This window comes from Gossypium arboreum, chromosome 8 (genome assembly GCF_025698485.1).
Source record: "Gossypium arboreum isolate Shixiya-1 chromosome 8, ASM2569848v2, whole genome shotgun sequence".
Taxonomy (NCBI): domain Eukaryota; kingdom Viridiplantae; phylum Streptophyta; class Magnoliopsida; order Malvales; family Malvaceae; genus Gossypium; species Gossypium arboreum.
Genome location: NC_069077.1, coordinates 10232182 through 10257057, shown reverse-complemented (window position 1 = coordinate 10257057; position 24876 = coordinate 10232182). Strand labels below are relative to the sequence as shown.

The following is a 24876-nucleotide window of genomic DNA, read 5'->3' as shown; positions in this document are numbered from 1 at the left end:
ACGAATGAAATGTAATTAAATTGATTAATATCAAATTTTATTATAAGCTCAAAATATTTAAAACGTGGACAATAATGAACCTTAAATACAATTAAAAATAATACAATAAGAGTAAAACATTACACTTTCATTGGCGTCTGCAATCCATTAATATTTGAATTACTTAGTTAAGGAAGATTAAATAAAATGTTTAAAAGGGAAAATGTAATATCAAGTGGTTACAATTGCATTTGTAATTTCTTTAACTTTGATAATTTGCTTTTTTTTGGAATTTACAATATTTAAAAAACAAAATGGGTTAATTCATCTTTCTTCATCATTGCGGACTGGATTAATTTGGATCAAGTAAATCGAATTCTTTTGTAGATGGAGAAATTTTGGATCAATCTGATTTCATTATTGTTTATCTTAATTAGATTTAATTTAATTAAGAAAATTAAATCATTTTAAAATTATTTTTATAAATAAATCATATTCTTTAAAGATTATTTTATCTCTAATAAATTAAATTAATATAATTATAGATTACTTAAATGAAAAAGCTAAATTCTATAAGAAATCTCTTTTACTTCACTACTACTAGTACAAAAAAGAGTCACCTCAAAGCCGTTTTATACATTCACAAGTTCTTTGAAGAAAATGAAGAACTTGAAAAGATTTTGACGAATACCATCTTAATTTTGAAGGGAAGTCTCTTTTCAATTTAGTTCAACCGATGAGAGGAAGTCAAAAGTTGTTTTTGAAGAAACTCACCTTTCAATTTACTTCAACTGAATAAATGAGATCAAAATCCATTTTAAGAGCAAGTCACCACGATACTTATTTAACCATCGAAAATCAAGTCTCAAAGATAGTTGGATCCATACACTCTCTAAATTTGTTTTCATGATCAACTCTCAATGACCCTTGAAGTGGGCATCATTAATTCAATATCAAGACTCAATAACTTTTGAATTCAAATTAAATCAAAATTAAATTCTCAAAGAAACATATCGCCAAACTCAACTTCAAAATCAAATCTTGACATCCTTAAAGTAAACTACGTCCTTATAAGATCAAGTTTAAACGACCCTCGAACTAAAGCTAAATCAAAGAGAAAAATCAAATAAATTTTCTTTATATTAAATAAATTTCACATATCATACCTTTTTCAAAATTATAAATAAAATTTGACTGCAAATTTTCAAGTCAAGTTACAATTGTGTATGCACTCCTAAATTGAGGAAATTGGATTGAATGACTTGAAAATCTATCTAATAAATATATATATATATATATATATATATATATATATATATATATGAAGTATACTACACGTAATGCCATTTTAGGCTATTTTGGTGGAGATTATGATCTAATTATTGTGTGCTACCAAGTTCAAAAATGCTTTTATACTTGAGATTTGTATAGGTTAATTGAAGAGTTTAACATAGAATTTATTCTTTGGGAATTATTTTTTAGAACGACTTTCGTAAGTAGAACAAGTCAGTTACTTGATTTTACAAGTTAAGTTGTAAGAGAAAAAATTATCTTAGATGCAAAGTGAAATTGTTACACTGATTAGTAGTAGGACTTAAATAATTGTTTGGACGAGTCTTTCTGGACTACACCCCGTAGGTATAGTTCAAAACCAAATTGCATAATGGGCTATGTTCTCCTGCTGCTACGCCTAGCAGTTATAATTGCTAAATTTGTTCTTGCAAAAAATCGTCTGCTTTTATCATATAAGACAAGAAAAGCTAAGCATCTTTTGTTTGTTTTTCTTTTTGTTCGCACCTTTTGGAGATGTAGCCCTTTCTTTGCGCTCCATCTGCTTACTTGTTTCGTCAACACTCTAGAGCTTTCACCCAGTTTATTTTGCTACATTGTCTTCCTGAACCCTTTGCTTCCCCTCTTGTTTGTGTTTTTGATTCACCCATTTTAGCATCCTTCTGTGTTTCTATCTTGCTGCACTTTATGGCTCCAGGCGACAATCCTCGTCTAAAGGAGAAAAAGGACGACGAAGGGACCAGGCATGTACCACCGTAGTTGCCACTCTCTATTTTTTTCTAGGCTCGATCACTTTGTCCTATTGTTCTTATCTTCACTATTTTCCATGCAAGGAAGGTCAAACTCCCTCTACCTAGTGCTCCGGTTCCTGAGAGCTGTTCTAAGAGAGGTGAAGGGTTGCTTTCGGTGGTCTACCTTGTCGTTGAAGGTTAGCGCCTTGTCTGCTAGCAAGTCTTTTCCGGCATCTGCTCCACTTTGTTAGTGATGGGCTTTGCTCAAAGATTCGAGCTACTGCGTCGAGCCTAGGCCATTCTCTGTTAGCTTTTTTGGTTCGTTTGGTGTTAGGCTTAGGCTTATGCCCATCCCCCATGCTCTGGGTTTCTGAAGCAGTTTAAGGGGTGAGTTGGGCCATTTGAATCTTGATTGGCCCGTTTTTATTATTTGGACTTTGTGGATGGCCTCTCGACTCGATTCAACGCACAAGTTCTGTACACTAGGCTTGTGGTTAATGCCTGCTTTGTATGGCTTGTATTTTTTGTTTCCGATTCATTTTCTCGTCTTTCTCATTCGGCTTTTGTGTATGAGTCCAGGCTTCTTTTGCTAGTTGTAAAAGCTTTGACGCCTTTTCTAATGTGTTTCTCCCTGTAATGAATTTGGCTTTTTATTTAACAAAAAAGAAATCTATTCTAAAATATTTACTAATAATGATTAATTATTAAAAAGTTCTACTAATGAGTGTCTTGAAAACATATTAAAAATGATTTAGGGTGAAGCATGAAGCAGGAGGGGAACCATTTCCATTGGCTGGAGAAATATGGAAGGTTTTGTGAGTCCAGGGCTGGACTTCCTTTGTGACATTTGATGCAAGTAGGTACACCGATGATAATGGCATTGTTCTCAAACCAGAAAATATTCCATTAGCCACTAAACTCTCACCCTCTCTAATTAAACGACTGGATTTTGGGCATGCCAACTATATAAAACAGGGTATTGTTCGTTGTATTGTATAAAGTGCATCTCAAAGACAAGCTTTGGTCAGTGATTTGTGTAATGAAAAAGTTTGTCTTCGTGTTAATTGGGGAAATTTTCAATGGCATAGAAAGTTTGGTTAGTGATTTGTGCAATGCAAGAATCCGGAACTTGATTCAGTCCTACTGGGAAGCAGGAAAGTTGCAGATGTTATACTTTAGAATTAAAGCATGGTTTCAACTTTTAGGCCTGCAAAAAAGATTTTGTTCCATTTTTATAGCTTCAAATTGTAGCCACTGCCATTCACAGCTCATACCTTAGTGGCAATGTTCGTATGCAACCTATACAACTTCTTATTCATATCTGACAAGTTGCCATGGCCCATGGCTGTAACATGAGAAACAATTTTGATCCCTTGATTGTATATAAGTTGTAATTTCAAGTAAAAATAATTTGCTAGAGCAGTTAAAAATTAAATGCGTTTGCCGGGAGTCGAACCCGGGTCTATTGCTTGGAAGGCAATTATCCTAACCGTTGGACTACAAACGCTTGCTGTGAAATGGAGCTAAATGTAATTATTCTTTCCAAATATAAAAAAAAAGTCGATATAATTGTAGCCGTCCGCGATTGCAATCTATGCCCAAATACTCACAGCACGTTTGGTTGGAGGGAATGGAATAGCCATTCCCTCCTTATTCTTGGATGAACAGCTATGGCATAGTTTGGTTCACCGTTTTCTTCATTCGGCGAATGTCTATTCCTTTATTATTCGTCTAATTTACCGAATCATCATTCGGCGAAGGGAGTTAAGAATAGCCCATTCAACGATGGATGTAATAGCAAAAATTTTCCCTCAGACAATTTTACCCTGTGTTTCTTCACCCCTCGACCGTCAATTCACTCGTTGTTGTAAAAGTGCTGCTCTCTCGATTCCGTCACTGCGAACCGTAGATTTATCTCTGACTCGTTCCCCACCTTCGCAGCCTCCTTTCCTTTGTGAGAACTCTGTAAGTTCAACTTCTTCCCCTTCTTGTTTTATAATTTCAATTATGTTTGTATTATTGGTTCCGTTTTTCCTCTTTCCTTTCGATTTTTTTCAATTATTATTGAGAAATCTAGTTCAGTAATTATTTTTCCATAATTTTCTTGAATTTTGAAGAAAAATGGAATTTTTTTAGTTGCGCAATCTTGAATTTTTTTTTCAACTATCACTATCGCGTCTTATACTGTTCATTGTTGTCATGCTCACAAGGGTCTTATGGCTGTGTTTTCTTCTTTTCTTCTGCAGAGCTATTATTATAGGTCTCTTGAAGTTCTTCTTGGGTATCAGTATCCTTTTGACATGGATTTATAGCATTAATTCATTTCTATCACTTGATCTTGCTTACCGCTTTTGTCTTTTGGTGGATCATGGTGTTGTTTCTTTCCTTGTAGTATCTCTTCTCATCTTCAATGACTTGCTGAACTGTAACTTTGGTGGAATGAACATCGTAGAACTTATTTGACATAACCAATCCTCGTGTTTTAAATGAACCTTTGGAGTTCGAGTTATTTATCATGTGAATCATCGTGGCTTATGTTCATTATGGGTGCGAAAATTTATCCTGACCTTTTATATAGTTCTGAATTTGTTGAAGGTGTTCTTTGTTGATATAACAACTTACTACTGTAATTTTTGTTTCCTTAATGAGATCTTTTTTTCTTTCATCTCAACCTGTTTCAGGGTTTGTATCTGTTGTTTGATCTATTATAAGTATAACATAAGGTAGGAAGGGCATAAAATACCAAACATTAAACCTCAAGTAGATTGTTGAAAATGTTGGTTTAGGCTTGTCTGCCTTTGTCATTGTTTTACCGTTGATGGACTGGAAAGAAACGAGATAAAGGTAGGTTTGCACTCATTGTAATATCTCAGATTATCTTTAAGGTATTTAACTCTTTTTTCCTGGATGATATGGAACTCTATCTAAATTGGCAAAATAACTTATTTGCTTGAGTATCTGCATCTAAATTGGCAAAATAACTTATTTGCTTGAGTATCTGCAGTATAACTAAGATCTTTCTATTTCTATGTGAAGTTGATATCTTTCAAATAATGATATAGAATATTTGGTCTTATTTTCTATCGCTGTTTTCTTTAACAAGTTGCAACCTATATAACTTTTTATTTATCACATCTTTTAGTCTTTGGAAGTAATATTAGAAAACACTCACTCTAAAAGGTGTTCTGTGGTTGCGATTTGTTATTATCTTTGATGATTCAAGACATTGATTTTGATTTCAATGTCTTCGTTATGATTGTTTTAGTTTGAACCTTGATCCTTGTTCGGATATACAACAGATATTGACATGTGGTCCTTTGGTGCATAGTTGCGAACTCTTTTAGGGTGCCGTTATTCCTGTGTGCTTGAATTTGATCTTCTAAGGCGAATGATTGAAATACTTGGGTATGCCTCTTCTTTGGTGGATGCATTTTGGCTAATAATTTCACGCTATTCTAGGCATCAGTTTCTTTAATTGATTTAGGAATAGATATTTTTTGGTAGGTTTGATAGGAAGATAATAAAGTCTCTCTCTCTCTCTGTGTAAGTCCCCTTGGGGTTCTAAGATTGACCACCGTGATCACATTAAACAATTTGGTTCAGCAATTATTTTCCATAATTTTCTTGAATTTTGAAGAAAAATGGAATTTTTTAGTTGCAAAGACTGCGATGTGGATAGGGTTAGAAATTGTAGATTTTGGTATTGGGACCTTTTTCATTAACCAACCGGTTAAATCCGGATGATAGAACCGGTATGTTTGTATTATTGGTGTTTTTGCCATGGATACAATCTTGGTTTTTGTCTTGTGACATCTTTGTTTTCCTTATCTGAGGTAAAGACTACAGGTCTCAGTTTCAAATGGGAAATGGTGCTTTTTTTGGAGCTAGTTATATCCAGGTAAATTGTATGAAGCCATATTATATTTGTTGAATTGAGCAGAGATGAAGAACTTAGCAGAATAGACAAGTTATTGGATTTTTAGTACCTAGAAAATTGACTTTTATGCTTAGATCCAGTATAACATGGATCTATGCACTGCTATGGTTTGTCTTCCTTGTCATTGTTTCTGTTAAAATATGCACTAGTAAATTTGTTCCTAAATATGCCATTAAGGTCTATTTGGTATGAACAAAAGAGCTGGAAGTAGCTTTAAAAAAGAAAGAAAGGTCTCTTGATTCTCTCAAGCATTTTAATAAACTCATGCTGGATTAAATACAGTGATTATTGATATTCTGTTGTGACATCCAGTCCATGTCCTCCAGTGAATTAACCACATTCTTTATGCATATCTACGGAGCACAATGAAACAGCAACAATAATTGGTCAATATTATCCTTCTCTAAGCTTTTTTAATGCCTTGTCTCCATCTTTGTTTTTGTTAGCTTTGTTTAATGTCTATTTTCCATAGAGAAGAAATTAGATTCTCTTTTCTTGCATCATCTGACACTGCTTTATTTGGTTGGTGATTTGAACAATTTGGCATGGATTTGAAGTTAGAACAGTTCATTAGATAGTGTGAAATAGAAGCACATTGATCATAATAGAGAAGAATTGGAGTTCAAATAGAATCCTTTAATACTGCAAGTTTCTATCGCGTGTTGCATTGATGCAAATGTTGACTAGGACAGAGTAGGAAATGCAAAATTGGATCAATTCCTTTTATTGAAACATATAAAATTACATAAACAAGACTGGTGTATCGAATCGGCTACCTGTCCAAGAAAGAAAATGGCTTTTTGTCAGGTCGTAAGAGGTGTACTTTTTCTTTATTTTGCATTCTTTTGTTTTGTTTTCCAAGTATTCGTTTCGGGTACTTTAGAAGCTTGCTATAGATTTTTCACTCTTGTTAAAGAATACATGAGATGCTCATTTTGCTATACTGTTTACAGGTATTCCTAGAATGTGATTTCCTTATCTGTTCATAATTTGCAGAATTTATGAAATTGAACCCGAAAAATCGGAAACTTGCAAGAGGTTGTGAAAGATGGGAGCATTCAGTTCAAAAAATCAGCAGATAAGTTCTTAAAATCGAATTTTAGGTTTCATGATGGGACCATATTGAACTGGGAAATGTAATCGCTTGAGCATTTGTATCATTTGGGATAGCTTCTGCACAGTTTTATTATGGCTGAAATTTGCTATTATTTGGCATCACTTCATGTATATGTCCTTTTGTCAAGCCTAATAGAAGTTTTTGGTCAGCTGGCACTACAAACTTCTTGTTATCATGTTATTATAAAGGATAAAATAAAATATAAAACTATGTTTTCTATTAAAATTGACTATTAAAATAAAATGTTATTAGAGGATTATCATAGCGTATGTTAAACTTATTTTTTATATTGGCGATTGTGACTTAAGAGAATAGGTGAGAGGTTAGATTAAAGCAAATATATTAGGCATTGAAATATTCATAATAATAATTTTATATTAAAATTATTATTAAAATTATATTAATAATGTTATTAAATTATATATTATTTTATTAAATTATATTTAATAATAATTATGTTAAAATATGATTAGATTATTTATTTTATTTTATTAAAAATATTTAACAATAATCTTATTAAAATTTAATAACAATAATCATCTATCAACAAAAATTTTGTTAAAGGTATTTTGGTCATTTTAGCCTTTTTCCTTATTCTATTACAACATCATTCCATTCAACCAAACACAAGAATTCTATTACAGCTCTACTCCATTCCATTCAACCAAACAGTTGAATTACTGATTACAGCTCTATTCCATTACAGCTCTATTCAATTACAACCCTATTCCATTACAGTGAACCAAACGTAACGTAAGTATTTACATTTGATAGCCATATCACTACTCATCCCCCCTCCACTCCTCTTCCAAAAAATGCCTGCACACTGTTATTGTTTAACAAGTAAAATACTAGTTAAAGATCAAAATCATTCTTCTTTTTATTTACTACTTTGAAAGTTTTTCATTTTCGGTTTTCCTTCCTTCCATAAAAGAATTAATTTATCTATTTCATAGTTTGGTTTGTTTCTCAGTTATTATAAACAGCAGCTAAAGTAATACATCAACAAGGACAGGTAAGTTGAACAGTGTCAGCTTTTATCAACCTCAAGTTTACTCTTGAAAACTCAAAGCATTCAAATATCTAAAATACAATGAAAAAGAATACTTTCAGCCCTCCTAAAATACTTTCCAGCTAAGTAGAAGTAAAAAAAAAAAAATGCAAATGGTTCAAAACTTTTCCTCAGTTTTACTTCATATAAATGAAACTACTCAATTAAAGCCATAAGCAAACAAAATCTTATTCTAAACGCCAGCCTACTTCATTTTCGCATTGAGGAGAATAAAATAATACAAAGAACATCAAATCAGGGTTAGGCTATCAATTCAGGGAAGGAACAATGAAGTGACTTTAAAAAAGAAAAAGAAAATAACTAAAACATCAGAAATGAGAAAACTCACAGCAGAATCGTTGATCTCGGCGGCCGAGCTCGATAACCGTTTCTACCCTTTCATGACGAGATTGGGCGGTTCAATGAATTTTTTTTTCGTAAAAAAGGAGAGTTTTTAGGGTTAAAAAAAAACAAAAAACATGTTTTGATGGTTTTGTTTCGGGTCACTACAGAGATGGGGGTACTTTCTTTTTTCAAATTTGGAGTTTACATTTATCGTACGATCAGGAGGGGAACAAGACTTTTAATTGGAACCGTCGGATTGGTTTCTGAAATCTAGTGGGTCACGTGCTTGTTTTTATTTTATTTTTTTAACATAAGCCACGTGGTTGTTTAATTGTGTCGCGTAAGGTAAGATGCACGTGATAAATAAGTTCGGAATATGAACCAATTCTGATTTCTTAAATTCTAGTTGGGAAATTTACCTTCCTTTGCCTAGCAAAGTCTATGGGTTACGAAGGGCCTTCTTTTGAAAGGTTTGGGCCGGAGAATTGGGGATGGAATGTAAGTTTCTATTTGGGAAGACACTTGGGTTCTTGGGAATGATAAGTTTAGAATCCAGAATATGAATGTTAACATGAGTCTTTTAAAGGTTACTGATTTGATTGATGCTAATGCTAGGAAAAGGAAATCTGAGTTGGTCTTTAATACCTTTTCAGAGCAGGATGCAGAGAGGATTCTCAGTATTCCTTTGTCTGTGTATGAGCACGAAGATTTTCTTATATGGCGAGGTGAGCCGACTGGGGAATATTTGGCTCGTAGTGGCCACAAATTTCTTGTACATGATAGACAGAATCATTTACAGGCAAATTACAAATAATTTTACAAGAAATTGTAGAACTTAGATCTACCCCCTAAAATTAAAATTACAATTTGGAGATTCTCGTGTAACTATCTGCCTACATTTAGTAACCTTCATTACCGAAGATTGATGGGTTTTGCTACTTGCCAACAGTGCCAAAATGGAGCGGAAACGAGGGAACATTTGTTTTGTGAATGCCCTACAGTAAAGGAAACATGGGAGAAATTAAGCATATTTTGGCCTATTCCCGATGAAAACACAGACTTCAGAGATTGGTTAAAAAATATCTTTGAGTCTAGATCAATAGCTAATTGCAGAGTTATTGCATGTACACTTTGGGCGATTTGGACTTCCAGGAACAGATTTATTCATGAAGGTGAAATTAAAACGGGTGCTCAAATTATTGTTTTTGTGAAAAACTATCTACAGGAACTTGATGTGTTAAAGGTGTCTATACTTGAAGGACGGATTAGTTCGGCAAGATGGGTTGCTCCTGTAACACCCCTTACCCATATCAGATACCGGGATAGGGTTCGATGCATTACCGGACTAAAACGTACACCATTTCATAAAACCGGGCCATAAAATTTTATTTAAATTAAAAACATTCAATCATATGCATAATGTCCCTTACACGAACTACCAAGGCTTTAAACATGTATTAAAGGCAGTTTGGGACTGAACCGAGAACTTTGGAAAGTTTTGAGAAAACTTAGAAAAATTTTCATGAAATAGGGTTACACGCCTATGTTGACACAGGGACATGCTCGTGTGTCCTCAACACGCCCGTGTCCTCAGGCCGTGTAACTCTCTGGTTATGACGTTAGTAAAACAAATTGTACCACACAGCGAAGCCACACGCCCGTGTGCTAGGCCATGTCTTCCACGCGGCTAAGACACATGGCCGTGTCTCTGCCGTGTGGCTAGCACTTAAGCTATTTTTCAAGCCTTTTTGTTGCCTTAATCTTTTTCATACTTAAACATATCATAACACATGTTATAGCATCAATTCAATGGTCAATCATTCTTTAATAAAACCCAATTAAAGCATTTGCATGTTGTCATACATGTGTTTTTCAATTTCTCATGTTACACCAAGTTAGACATTCCAATTCACATTCAATAGCATTGTCATATTGATGACCACTTTTACCAGTTAACCACAATATTTTACCCAACACTCAATCTCTACTTATTCAAAAAAGGTTCATGTTCAATAATTATCAATTTATTACCATGTCACGCATTTATTCCATAGCCATGACCACTTCGAATGGTCCTAAGACATTCATTATGCACATATGCCATACACTTCCCATTCATAGTAATCAAGCAAAATCACATAACCACATCACAAGACATTAACACATAACATGGATAAATAGGCTTACAAGCCATAACCATTATAAGCCATATCTCATGGCTACAATCATAACAACATCTATCATAAAAACTAATTTCCTATACATGCCACTCACTAGAAGGTGTTTACACTACAGGAAAATAGGGATTTAGCGGCGTTTTTAGTGGCGTTTGAACAAAAAACGCCGCAAATATTTTACATTCGCGGCGTTTGCAATAAAACGCCGCAAAAAACAGAGCAATAGCGGCGTTTTTGATCAAAACGCCACTAAAAACTGAGCAATAGCGGCATTTTTGGCCCAAACGCCGCTAAAAACTGAAGAATAGCGGCGCTTTTGGAAAAACTTCGCTATAGGCTGATGTTTTAGCGGCGCTTTTGGAAAAATGCCGCTATAGGCCGATGTTTTAGCGGCGCTTTTGGAAAAACGCCTCAAAAAAGTAATTTAGTTTATGGGTTATGGTTTAGTGTTTAGGGCTTAGAGTTTAGGATTTGAGATTTGGGGTTTGGAATTTAGAGGTAAATATGGTAAACTACTTAACTTGTGTATCTTGAAATTTTTTATAATATAAATCTAAATAAGATAAATATAAATTATTATTTTAAATAATAGGTACATATATATGTTTTAGGGGTTATGCTATTAGGGATTAGAGGTTATGATTAATGATAAAAAATTAATTTATTTTAGAGTTTTGGTAAGCATTAAGATTCTATTTGAATTACTTTTGTCCCTTGTTATATATATATATATATTAAACTTCTAATATATATTAAGATTATAATATATATTTAGGGTGTAAGTTTAGGTTAAGGGTTTAAGGAAATGATACTATTAGCTAGCTAGAAATTAACGAAGAACATTTGGATTTTACTAAGATTCAAGCTATTTTGTATATACTCATATTATTTAATATAAGAATATAAACATATATACATGTGTGTTTTAATTTGTACTACATTAACATTGGCCACATTTAATTTCAAAAAATATGTCTCTGAATATTATGGTTTAGGGTTAACAGTTTTTAAAGTACACTTTATAGTTTGGGCTTAATGGTCTAGGAGTTATGGTTGGTTTAAGGGTTACCGAATGGTTTTGGGGTTAGGGTTTTGTGTTTGTGGTCCAAGGTTTAGGGTTTAGAGTCCAAGTTTAGAGTTTTAAATTTAGAGTATAATTTTGGATTTTAATGTATAAGATAAATGTATATAAGATAAATATATATAAATTATTATTTTAAAAATATATAAATATATATATGAAAAGTGGTTTAGTGTGCAATTGTGTACATGAACTGTAATTTGATCTAGATCTTGTAAAATATTTAATTAATTTTGATATAATAAATAGCATCATATTTTTATTTAATTAATTTATATGCATACATAATATGTATTTTAAAATGTGTATTAAATCAAAATAAAATTTTAACTATAGTTAGGGTTTAATTAGAGTGTAAGTTTATAGTTTGAGGTTTAAAGTTTAAGGTATATTATTATTGAAGACTGAACCAATATTTAGAATTTTATGATATTCTTGCGAATTTGTACTAAACCTAATATATTGAAGATTGAAATATATATTTTGTACATCACAGTAACATTATTTAGATATAATTTAAAAGAAATTCTAAATATATATAGTTTTAAATTTTGATCAATTTTTATAAAATATTCACGTATTAGCGGCGTTTATACATAAAATGCCGCAAAAGATAGGAAATAGCGGCGTTTTTTTAAAAAACGCCATAAAACTTCAATATACATTAAAGTAAAACGGCATCGTTTCCTATGAATAGTAGCGGCTTTAGCGACGTTTCTAATATAAACGCCACAACTCGTATTAGAACGGCGTCGTTTTGTAGTGTAGATAAAAGGGCGTTAGTGGCGCTTCATTGAAAACGCCGCAAAAGGGCTCATTAGCGGCGCGTTTCTGAAAATGCCACAAAATTTCCTTATTTGAAACGGCGTCGTTTTTTCTCTCTTGTGGTTTAAGCCCTTTACCCGAAATTAGTTTCGATTTTTGCTAAGTAATTTTCCCCCATTTTGTCTCTTCCTTCCCTAAATCCCTAAAACAGAAAACCCCTCTTTCTTTAGGTAATAAGAGCTTACTCAAATTATCACTTGCTTATTTGTTGCATATTCAGGATGTAAAACTATTGGCTGATGATATTGAGGAGCTAAAGTCAATATCTTCTATGCGGTTCCTCGTGTGTTAGAGTCCATTCAGGTAAACTTTCTTATATTCCTCAATGTGCTGATGAGACTGATTTCCATTTTTTTTTCTAATCATTTATAAAGGTGAAGAAATTTTATGAATCTGAATAGGTAATGTCTTTTGGGTTATCTGTGAAGTTTAGAGTGCAATGCGATCTCATTACGAGTCGTCATAACTTCCGTACATCATCGGGTTTACTGAAGGTTTCGGGGAAGCTCATTGTCTAAGACGCTGTTTGATGTGGCATACTCGATTACATTCATTTTTAGTTTTTGTGAAGAAGATCATTGTATCTGTTGAATTCAATAAAAATAAAGGCTAAAAGTAACAAGGAAGTTAATTTTATCACCATAGACCCACCGGTATCAAGAACAAAGGATATTGGCTTCAATAAAATAGAATTATCTCAATCATTTCAGCATTAAGCTTTATAATGGAGCTTTTGATTACGGTTGTTGGCTTTTGTTTTACATAATTACATTTTATGGAAAGTGGTTTCCAAATTTTTCTTTGTTGTTATTTGATTCTAATATCTATGATAACCCGACAACAAATTCGGTAACATGAAGAAGGGCACTAAACATGAAGATGCATCTTTTATCTGTGATGAGTTGTATTAAGGTGATTAAAGACTTCATTGTTATATCATCCACACAGTCCTTGCATCTCGATCACCTAAACGAAAATCATCAACTACTTGAATCTCATTCATATATGTAATCTTCTCAGGTAAATAGCGGATTGGGAGGTAAACTGAAATATATTTGGTGCTACAATTATAATCTTACATCTGTTCTAGGTACTTATCTTTTATTTGCAAGAAACAGATTTAGGTAATGGAAGATGTATGCCTATGTGTTTGTGTCTCTATATATGTATGTATTTGGTACTAGATGAAATCTTTACTCCAGTTTTGAAATATAGACCAGGTTTTGCATACATTGATCATTTTCTGGCTCTTTTTCTTTGAATACATGGTTCTCTTGAAATTAAATGCTCAGGTACTTTCTGCATATTCTGTGATTCTTATTAGATAAGTTATAAATCAACAGTTATGTTAGTTTTGATCAAGGCCTCTGTAAACATAAAGTTGGTATTCTGGTTAGGAGAAGTTAATGTTTATGAGTTTTGTGGAGTATGATTACGCACATGCAAAGTTGGTTTGTTTAAAGTGTGCATTTTCATGTTTACATACTAATGGTGATTCCATTTTGTTTTTAGATGTTCTTTTGGTCTATTTTCATGTTTCTATCCAACTTCTGTGTTTACTGTGCAGTTTTGCCATATTTTGCTAAGGTGTATAGCTTCATTGGTAGTGTCTTTGATCCTGGTACAAGTGGGCACTTGCAAAACTGATATAGGTAAAGTTTCTATATTTGCTTAAACTGAAATATATTTGGTGCTACTCTTATAATCTTACATCATTCTAGGTACTATCGAGCACCGAATTAATATTTGGTGCAACTAAATACACCACTGACCATTGGCATTTGTTCTAGGTACGTTCAAGTTTCGTTGCTAAAATTTTTCCTTATTTCTATGCATTTTCACTTTAAATTACTTAACAAATATTACTTTTTGACTCCGACCTCTGTTTCTTTGATGAGAGTGGAGTAGACCAGTGCACGTTTTATTAAGGTAGGCTTTATTTCAAAATTCTAATCAATAATAGTTTTATCATGATGATTTTGGAAAAATTAATATTTTGGGGTTGCGATTTTGTAAAGATTTAATTGCTAGTTCTGTTTGGAGTAGAACTATTTTGTTTCCAAATTAATTTTAAATATTTGGTTCAACTTAATTATTATTTGATTCAACTTAAGTATGAATAGGTATGAATTAATTTTATTACGTGTAGCTTGCTTGTCCATTAAAATTACAACAATAGTGACTTTCTCTCAACCTTATTTTAAATATTTTAAAGATTCAAAGTATATAGGTTGGAAACTGACGGGTTGCCTTATATCGAGTTGCAAGATATAATGGATCCTCCTAGGTGTAACAACGCCACGTATGATGAATCTTAAAAATTCAAAAGACTTGAAAAATGTTCTATCGAGCTCATTTACTATTGAATATTTATATAACCTTAATTTATTTCCAATTTACTTATAAAAATTAAACTACGATTCTTTTTGATATTATTATATTCAAATTACTATTTTTTATATTAATAATGTTTTATTTTAATATTTAATATTTTTAAATTTCTTTAAAAGTTATAACTACTTTTTATCAAAATTACAACAATAGCTGATCTTCTCTCCAACCTTATTTTAAATATTTTAAAGATTCAAAGTATATAATTTGGAAACTGACGGGTTGCCTTATATCGAGTGCAAGATATAATGGATCCTCCTAGGTGTAACAACGCCACGTATGATGAATCTTAAAAATTCAAAAGACTTGAAAAAGTTCTATCGAGCTCATTTACTATTGAATATTTATATAACCTTAATTTATTTCTAATTTACTTATAAAAATTAAACTACGATTCTTTTTGATATTATTATATTCAAATTACTATTTTTTATATTAATAATGTTTTATTTTAATATTTAATATTTTTAAATTTCTACAAAAGTTATAACTACTTTTTATCAAAATTACAACAATAGTTGATCTTCTCTCCAACCTTATTTTAAATATTTTAAAGATTCAAAGTATATAATTTGAAACCGACGGGTTGCCTTATATCGAATTGCAAGATATAATGGATCCTCCTAGGTGTAACAACGCCACGTATGATGAATCTTAAAAATTCAAATGTTTCAATTTAATATGTCCCATGTAATATACAAATATTTAATAAAATATTTTATATAGTTTTTAACTTAAATTTAAATTATTATTGAAATATTCTCGTCTGTTTTATCACAAATATTATTCTCCGTTTTATTACAAATATTATCGTCCGTTTTACCATTTAAGTTAAACTTTTATTCAAACTAAATCATAGCTTTTAAGCTAAATACGGATGTCCACAGTGCTTTAATATGTCTTGAAGAAAAGATGACTTGTAAAACATAAATTAAATTAAGTGTGGACTATTTTAACGCACATGTGATTTGTCAAATAAAAGCGAACGACATGTATATTATTTAATTAAAATAATTTTATAAATATTATTTAATTAAATATTATTTAATCCGCTACTTACCTGTAGATACTTGATATTTGATATGTATTATCCATGTGATTTTCCACATCGTGAAATAAAAACTTACATAATACATAAATATATTTGATATCATAATTTACATAACCTATATAACATATATAACTTACATAACTTATATAACATACATAACTTATATAACTTATATAACTTAGATAAATATATAACTTACATAACTTACATAATACTTAAATATATTTTATATCATAATTTACATAACTTACATAACTTATATAACTTAGATAAATATATAATTTACATAAATTGTGGAGTTGTTGTTAATTCTTCAATTACAAGTTATGCTAGTGCTAGGGATAGTAATCCGGTTGAGGGTAATTTGGAGTATTACGGACTTCTTACCGACATTATTGAGTTGGATTACTATGGCAGATGGAAAGTTATCTTATTTCGGTGTGATTGGGCAGATGTTAATACTGCTCGAGGAATTAAAAAAGATCAATTTGGTTTTACAATGGTGAATTTCTCTCGCTTGATTCACATTGGACAACAATTGATGGACGAGCCATATGTATTTTCCTCTCAAGTGAAACAAGTTTTTTATTCGAAAGATCCAACTGATGAGGGTTGGTATGTTGTACTCCGGAACACCCCTAGAGACTTGTTTGACATGGGTAATGGAAGTAGAGATGACATCGTCGAAAGATCAGAAACATTACCTTTTCCAAAACAAAACTTAGATGAAAATATCCCTAGTACTAATACACAACATCAATGGGTTCGACATGATGTGGATGAAGATATTTACGAATAATGATGTAGTAAGATTTTACAATTTTTTAATTATATGTAATATTATAATTTTAATCTTTGTCATGTTATATAATTTAACTATTTTATATGTACTACTATTGTTGTAATTTGTTACTAAAACTTTAATTATTTTATGTGTATTGTAGGAAAAGTGGTAGAAGAAGAGTACGAGATTTAAGTATTGTCCAGAATACTCCAAATTCGGAAGAAAGAAATAGTGAACAGCAGACAGTTGTTGGATCTTCGAATGTGCTGGAGACACTTGATGAGCCTGAAGAATTTCAAAGTAATATTATGTTCATTTTACATGTGTTGACTTTTATTATTGAATTATTTGTCAATTTTACTATAATAATAGTATATCATTTTTCAGCTGAAAGTGGTGGGACGCGCAGAGTTCGAGGACGTACGCTACTTAGAGATTTATACGACTTAGATCCTGTCGAGCGTGTTAAAGTAAGTAGAAATACTCATGGTCAGCCTGTTGGATCTGAAGCTCGACTTTTAGCAGGCTATTTGGGCATTTTAGCACGAAATGCAAATATGTTGCCCATCAACTACGAATCATGGCATCACATGCCTGATAGCAACAAAAACCAGGCTCTCGCTAATATTAAGGTAACAAAATGTGAATGCAATTTATAATACTTTGGTTTAAGTTTCATTTATATTTACATTCTAAACTTATGTTTTTTTAGGAGAGATTTGCTTTAGAAGTCTCCGATGATTATATCAAGAAGGCATTAGGTAAAAGATGGAGAGACAATAAAAGCACTTTAAAGAAACAATATTTTAAGAAAGACATAAGCCTCGAGGAAAAACTGAGAAATGTTCCGCCAGGAATGCTGAGGTATCAATGGGAAGATGCGGTTAGATTTTGGAATTCAAAGAAAGGAGAGGTATTGCGTATTTCCAAACTCTTATATATAGTGTTTACTATATACGTAATAATAATTTTATTATGTAGGACCGTGAGCAAGTTGGAACAAGCGTGAGCAAAAAACAAAATTCACACACACGGCGAGGTCGAGAAGTTTTGCTTCAGAGTGAGGCCGAGGTATTATGAATTTATTAATTCTTTCAAATATTAATAACTTTCTATTATTAAATAATATTCTTACTACTATATTGTAGGAAGTCAAATCCGGACAAAAGTTGGACGCCTTGACTTTTGAGATTAGCATAGGAAGAAAGATGGATCTCTATAACATCCAATTTGGAGAAATTATGGTATATTCACTTAATAATATTTGATTTATTCTAAATATTTATAATCTTTAATTATAATTGTTTAATTCAATTCATCATTAGTAGTTTTAAAAATGTTAAGTTATGTTGCATTTCTTTTTATTATATATTTCGTTTCTAACTCTTTAATTGATTTTTAGGAGAAACTAAAGGAGAAGAAGGCGGAATATGAAGCGATTGCTTCAAGTGATAGTTCATTAATCTTGAGAACATTGATAATGAATTATCACTTTGAAGTTTTGGGTCTGAAAGGTACGGTCGGGTTCGATTTCAAGGATCGGTGTTACCCAGACCCAATATTTTGATCCGGCTCCACAATACATGCCTTAGGAAGTCAAGCTCAAGTGAAGTTCAGAGGTTAAGAGACCAGATACCTTAGATGCAAGCGAACACGGTTGAGCAAATTGCCGAGGTTCAACGAAAATATGAAGAACTCCAGCAACAACTTAGAGCAAAGGCGAGAGAGGAGGCGCTGACTTGCGAGAGAGGCAGAGGCACGAGCGATGGTAGCGAGCGAGCAAAAAGTACGATGACCTCCATTCTGACTTCACGAGATGATGCATATGTTTCAACAATCATAAAAGCCGCCGTCTTAGACATTAGTTTTCTTATTGTAAGAATGTTTTTAAGTTTTGTCACGTTTAACATTATTGTAAAAATATTTTAAATTATACTTTATTATTAATTATATCATATATCTTTAGTTAAATTTGAAGTATCATTTAGAATTAATATTTTTGGTTGTATTTTTTATGTTAAATTTGTTGTTTTTGGCTGCATTTTATATTATATTTGTTGTATTTGGTTGGATTTTAATGTAGGAAGGGCTGGATATTGGTGAAAAAAATTACTACAAATCTGCCAAATTTAGCGCGTTTGTAAAAAAAGCTCCGCTAAAAGCCTTGACGTTTAACGGCGCTTTACACACAAACGCCGCTAAAAGCCTTGACCTTTAGCGGCGCTTTTCCCACAAAAGCCTCTAAAAGCCTTGACGTTTAGCGACGCTTTTCCCACAAACGCCGTTAAAAGCCTTGACGTTTAGCGGCGCTTTACCCACAAACGCCGCTAAAAGCCTTGACCTTTAGCGGCGATTTTCCCACAAACGCCGCTAAAAGCCTTGACCTTTAGCGGCGTTTTTTTTTCCAATAAACGCCACAAAAATTTGTGGCGTTACATATAGCAGCGTTTTTTGCGGCGTTTTAGAAAGCGCCGCTAAAAGTTTTAGGGGCGCCTAAAAGCGCCGCTAAAGGCTAAAAAAAGCGCCGCTAAAAGTCTGTTTTCCTGTAGTGTTAGTACACATATGTCAATACTCCATAGGTGACGGCTTGATAGTGTGATGCTGCCTCTGACGATCTCTAACCCCTAGCTAACCTGGCAACACTAAAGAAATGAAAAGGAGGGAGTAAGCTTTACACTTAGTAAGTCCATATGAAAATAATAAGCAATATGCCAACATGCTTCTCAAGGTAATACAACCATAATTACACTTTTACTTATATTCTGGTCATGCTGTTTTCTCGAGTCATAGTTACTAAATTATTTATATTTTGAGCTATGAAACTCCAAATTAAAATCTGCTAATTTTCCCTGAAACTAGACTCATATATCTTTTTACCATAAAATTTTCAGAATTTTTGATCAGCGAATAAGTACAGTTTATTCTTTAAAGTTGCCCATGTTCTGTTGTTTGACAGCTTCGACCTATCTTTACTAAAAATAATTATCTCTTAGTACGGGATTCAAATTATGTTCCCATATATTTCTATTGAAATTAGACTCATTAAGAATTTAGTCATATAAATTCTAACCCATAATCATTTTTATACAATTTTTAGTGATTTTCCAAAGTTGAGACTGGGTAACCCGAAATCACTCTAATCTGTCTCACATAAATTCGAATATCTCATAATATGAAACTTTTTTGCTTACTCTGTTTCCTCTATGTAAAACTAGATTCAATAAGATTTAATTTCATATTTCATTCAATCTCTAATTCGATTTACACAATTTTTGGTGGATTTTTAAATTCAGACTACTGCTGCTGTCTAAAACTGTTTTAATGTAATATAATAATCACTATCATAAGATCATTTTCAACTAACCATGAACTCACCATTTCATGGATTCCATACTCGATTACACAATAAAGCTTAATACAATGTCGTTAATTCTCATGGCATACTTAATCATACAAGTTAGTCACATAATAATACATGATAATAATGATCTCAGATGATCTCATCATTACAAGCATTCCAATTCCATTTCTCATATTAGTCCCGTTGAATTTTTCTCGGATTCTTGATGGATATTCCATAGTACACTTATAGCTACCAACTCATTTATCGTCAATTCATATTAGTGACCTTTTCAACAAGCGCACTCTCGCGAACCTCAATCTTTACGGCGTAATTACCAGTCCAGGTTAAATCCCCCGTAGTATAAACTCATAGAGCAATGTCGGGATTACCATTTTTTTTATTATAGATCAAGAAATACCGAATCCAAATCTAGACTGGGGGAAAGCTAAGCAAATCGACTAAATCTTCTAGTTGCTACATTTTGAAGTCCGATATAAGTTGTATGTAAATAGTACCACTAAAATATTAATGTATGTGTTGAATTATACTTGAACCTAATATAACATGAATTGCTTGGTTGTGGGATTAAAAAAGCAAGACGAAAGTAGAGATAGTAGAGTTCCCGTTTGAACCTAGGATATAAATCAGATATTCATGCCATGACATATGGGTTATTGTGAGCTAGTGTAACACATATTTGGGACATGCATCGGCCACATTATGAGAGCCAAAGACAATTACTCTAATGAGCTTGGATCTGAATTACTAGTCCAGGCTAAATTCAGATCCTAGCTCGGATTAACCGTCTGGGCTAAATCCATTTAAACACATATTCTTCTCGGGAGGCTAGATCACATAAGGAACACCCGTCCGGGCTAGATTTTTTTTACCGTCAATTCATTTTTAGAAAAATCCATCGGACATCCTTTTCATTCAACCAGGACTTTTAGTCCTCTTTTCATCATTTCATTCATATAACATGAATTATTATACCATGAATATCTAAATTTCATCACATCAAAGAGCATACATTTTCAAGTATTAAAAAGTATACATTCGAGTTACACGAACTTACTTGTCAAATCCTCGTTGGGCACAACCGTGTAGCAATTCATACAACTCATGTAACAGTAATTTAACATTACAATTCAAGTATAACATTGCATTATTATTATCACACAAACTTACCTCAAATGCAATTACGACCAACTATTCCAATTTAGCCCACAATCTCGAACTTTTCTGATTTAAGCCTGAATCTCGATTTTCTTGATCTAACATTTCAAATATAGCTCATTTATTATTCACATTATTCAACTTGACCCAAAAATCATACTTTTACAATTTTCATTTTTACCCTTAAACTTTCACTTATTTACACTTTGTCCCCTAGGCTCATAAAATGATTTTTATTCAATTTCCTTGCATTTTAAGCTTAGCCGAATCATTTTCATAACTATAGAAGCCCAAAATTTCCACTAAATCACACTTTTATGACAAATTTTATAACTTTTACAAAACGGTCCTTTTAAGCATTTTCACCAAAAATCACTTAGCAAAAGTCGTCTATTTAACACCCAACATTCATTTTCTACCATTAGACATCAAAACACATGCATATCACTCATGGGTAAATTTTAAACATGAACCCTAGCTCAAAATAATGGTAAAAATAGGTAAATCGAGTTATCGGGACTTCAAAAATGTAAAGAACATTAAAAACGGGGTCCAGGTTCACTTACAAATGAGCTTGGAAGCTTGAACCAAACCCTAGACATGGCTTCCATGCAAATTTCGGCTGAATGGGGAAGAAGATGAATAATTTTGGCTTATTTTCCCTTTTTATTATTTTAATTACCAAAAGACCAAAATGCCTATAACTTAAAAATATTTTATTTCACTCATTTCATGTCCATTTTGTCTAAAAAATTAACCAATGGTCTAATTACCATTCAAGGACCTCCAATTTAAAATTTCATAACAATTGGACACCTTTAACATGTAGAACTTAACTTTTACACTTTTTACAATTTAGTCCTTTTGACCAAATTGAGTGCCCAAACGTCGAAATTTTTGAATGAAATTTTCACGAAATCACCCCGTGAAATTTTAGACCATAAAAATATAATAAAAATAAACTTTATTATGTCAGATTTATGGTCCCGTAACCATTGTTCTGACTAGGCCCTAATTTGGGATGTTAAAGGTGGGGATGAGGTTTAAAATAAACTTTGACGCAGCTTTCAACAAACATAGAAAGGAATCATGTTTTGGGTTAGTTATTCGAAATGCTAAAGCGGAGGTTATTTAGTTATTCAAAATGCTAAAGTGGAGGTTATTTGCTCAAAATCAATCATGAACGTGAATATACCGTCCACCTTTGCAGCAGAAGCGGTGGCATGTTTTCAAGCACTGAAAATTGATTTACACCTTGGGTTGAGGGAGGTAGAGGTTGAGGGAGACTCTCGGTCGGTGATTAGTAAGCTTCAAGAGAAGAATGAGGACAGATCTGAGATTGCAGCGTTTATTAATGATTCTAAAAACCTAAGTTTAGGTTTTAGATTTTGTGTCTTCCTCTTTACAAATAGAGAATCTAATAAAGTGGCTCATCTTATTGCATCTGAAGGAATAAAAAAGAGGAAGACAACTTATCTGTTGAATCTGGTTCTTTCTAGCGTTGCGGAAGTGGTGGCTGACGATCGAAAGTAGACAGAGAGCATGGAAGAATCAAGGGGACAGAGAAACAGAGATGAAGATGGAAGTGTTTTTTGAAATTTGCCTGTTGGGTGGAGTATTCAAGAAAGGTGGTGTCTTCAAGGAGCTTCGGGGGAAATGAAATGGTCATCTGTTGGATTTGATGTATGTTAATTAACTTTCTAGTTACTGCTCCCCATATGAATTGTTGATTTCAAAAGGGGTTATCTATTGGTATACAGCTGGAGCAAGTAGGCTCTAAAGCTTCCCCTTCGTTGTTTTGCTGGATATTTGCTTGGGCTGTTTTTCATTTTGTTTTGTTTTTTAGGCTCGACTTGGACCTTGTGTTTATTTTGTTTAGGTTATTGGTTTGTTTTGGCCTTGATTTTTATAAAATCTAGCGATTATTTTTCAAGAAAAAAATTCGAATTTTCCACTTTAACGTGACTTTTTTTGGAAAAAGTGAATAGGGAGTGGAGTATTTTTTAACAGTAAATATCCCCGTTTCATTATATTAAATTACTATTTTATTCAAGTGCATTTATAACTATTAAAATTGTAACACTCCCTACCCGTATTCATTGCCGGAATAGGTACGAGGCATTACCGGAGTTTACTGAATATTTTCAGATAATTCTGAGTCATTTATTATTCATATTTTGAAAATAATCATAACGTCTCTTTATTGGGCCCTCGAAGCCCCAAACATACATTAAAAACCAACCAGAATTAAATTGGGATCATAAAAAAAAAATCGCAAAATCTTAAATTTTATTTTCATCTAAGTACTTACCATTTCAATACTTCTTATAATTAAACATGTTACCATTCAATTAATAGCTTGACACTTGTCTAAGCGTCAAACAACATCATTGTTAATATACTTGCATATATTTCATATAAATTTAACATTTATATACTTATTTTCTCGACATGTTACACTTGAGTTTAATAATTGTCTTTACTTACATAATTTCTTTGTATTAACATATCAAAGATAATCATATATGTACATGTCATGAAACATATCATTCTCTTACCGTTTCTTCATAAGTATATATCAATCATTTCATTATATCAATATTTCATGCACCATCATTTCCATATATTTTATGTATATTTATTCCGGTAAAGTTTATATCAAACTTAACATAAATTATATTCCATGTACTTATTCTTATTTTATTTATCTATCTTCATAATTATTTCATACAACTATTTTGTAAATAAATTTCCATATGACCAGTTCTTGTAAACATTTCACACAACTATTTCATATAACCATTCGTCATCTGATACATATTACCTGAATATCAATTGTTCAATAGATGTCATCGCGTCTCCCATCCACGGTCTTATTTATCTTTGACATGATGCCATGGTGTCTTTCAACTATGGTCTTACTCATTTTCTGTCATGTTGCCATGGTATTTTTCAACCATGGTCTTATTCATTTCATGTCACGCTGCCATGGTATCTTTCAACCATGGTCTTATTCATTTTCCGTCATGTTGGCATGGTATCTTTCAACCATGGTCTTATTCATTTTCCGTCATGTTGGCATGGTATCTTTCAACCATGGTCTTATTCATTTCATATCAGGTTGCCATGGTATCTTTCAACCATGGTCTTACACATTTCATATCAGGTTGCCATGCTATCTTTCAACCATGATCTTACACATTTCATATCAGAGAGCACACTCTCGCGAACCTTATCCTTACAGCAGGATTACCAGTCCAGGCTAAATCCCCTGTAACATAAACTCATAGAGTATTGTCGGGATTACCAGTCCAGGCTAAATCCCCTGCAACGACAATTACTCTAATGAGCTTGGATCTGAATTACCAGTCCAAGCTAAATTCAGACCCTAATTTGGATTACCCGTCCGGGCTAAATTCATTTACACGTATTCTTCGGGAGGGCTATATCAGGATAGGATCACCCGTCCAGGCTAGATCCTTTTTATCGTCAATTCTTTTTCAGAGATCCCTCGAAATTTTCTTTTATTCAACCGGGATTTCTTCCCCTTTTTATCAAATATATCAATGTTCCATCAATTTTCATACAAAGAACATTC

The 24876-nt window shown here is 32.5% G+C and overlaps 1 protein-coding gene, 1 long non-coding RNA gene and 1 other non-coding gene across 3 annotated transcripts; 2 read left to right on the top strand and 1 right to left on the bottom strand.

Annotated features, from left to right (window-relative positions):
• Positions 1 to 1593: 1593 nt before the first annotated feature.
• LOC128279414 (uncharacterized) lies at positions 1594 to 3113 on the top strand. The gene is made up of 2 exons (XR_008269536.1): positions 1594 to 2197; positions 2756 to 3113. It is a non-coding gene; the product is annotated as an uncharacterized LOC128279414 (long non-coding RNA).
• A 322-nt stretch (positions 3114 to 3435) lies between these two features.
• Positions 3436 to 3507, bottom strand: TRNAG-UCC (transfer RNA glycine (anticodon UCC)). The gene has a single exon. It is a non-coding gene; the product is annotated as a tRNA-Gly (tRNA).
• Positions 3508 to 8891: 5384 nt separating this feature from the next.
• Positions 8892 to 17768, top strand: LOC128296583 (uncharacterized). The gene is made up of 7 exons (XM_053032010.1): positions 8892 to 8948; positions 9037 to 9249; positions 9676 to 9741; positions 12754 to 12809; positions 16920 to 17059; positions 17147 to 17391; positions 17472 to 17768. Exons 1-7 carry the CDS (start codon positions 8892 to 8894, stop codon positions 17766 to 17768), a joined length of 1074 nt encoding a protein of 357 aa, XP_052887970.1.
• The last annotated feature ends 7108 nt before the right edge of the window (positions 17769 to 24876 follow it).

What these genes read in the sequence shown, in the direction of transcription:
- LOC128296583 (XM_053032010.1), top strand. Translation starts at nt 8,892, where the DNA reads ATGGGTTACGAAGGGCCTTCTTTTGAAAGGTTTGGGCCGGAGAATTGG. An exon ending in CGGAGAATTGGGGATGGAAT is followed by an intron (nt 8,949 to 9,036) that starts GTAAGTTTCTAT and finishes AGTCTTTTAAAG; the next exon opens with GTTACTGATTTGATTGATGC. An exon ending in CGGCAAGATGGGTTGCTCCT is followed by an intron (nt 9,742 to 12,753) that starts GTAACACCCCTT and finishes TTGCATATTCAG; the next exon opens with GATGTAAAACTATTGGCTGA.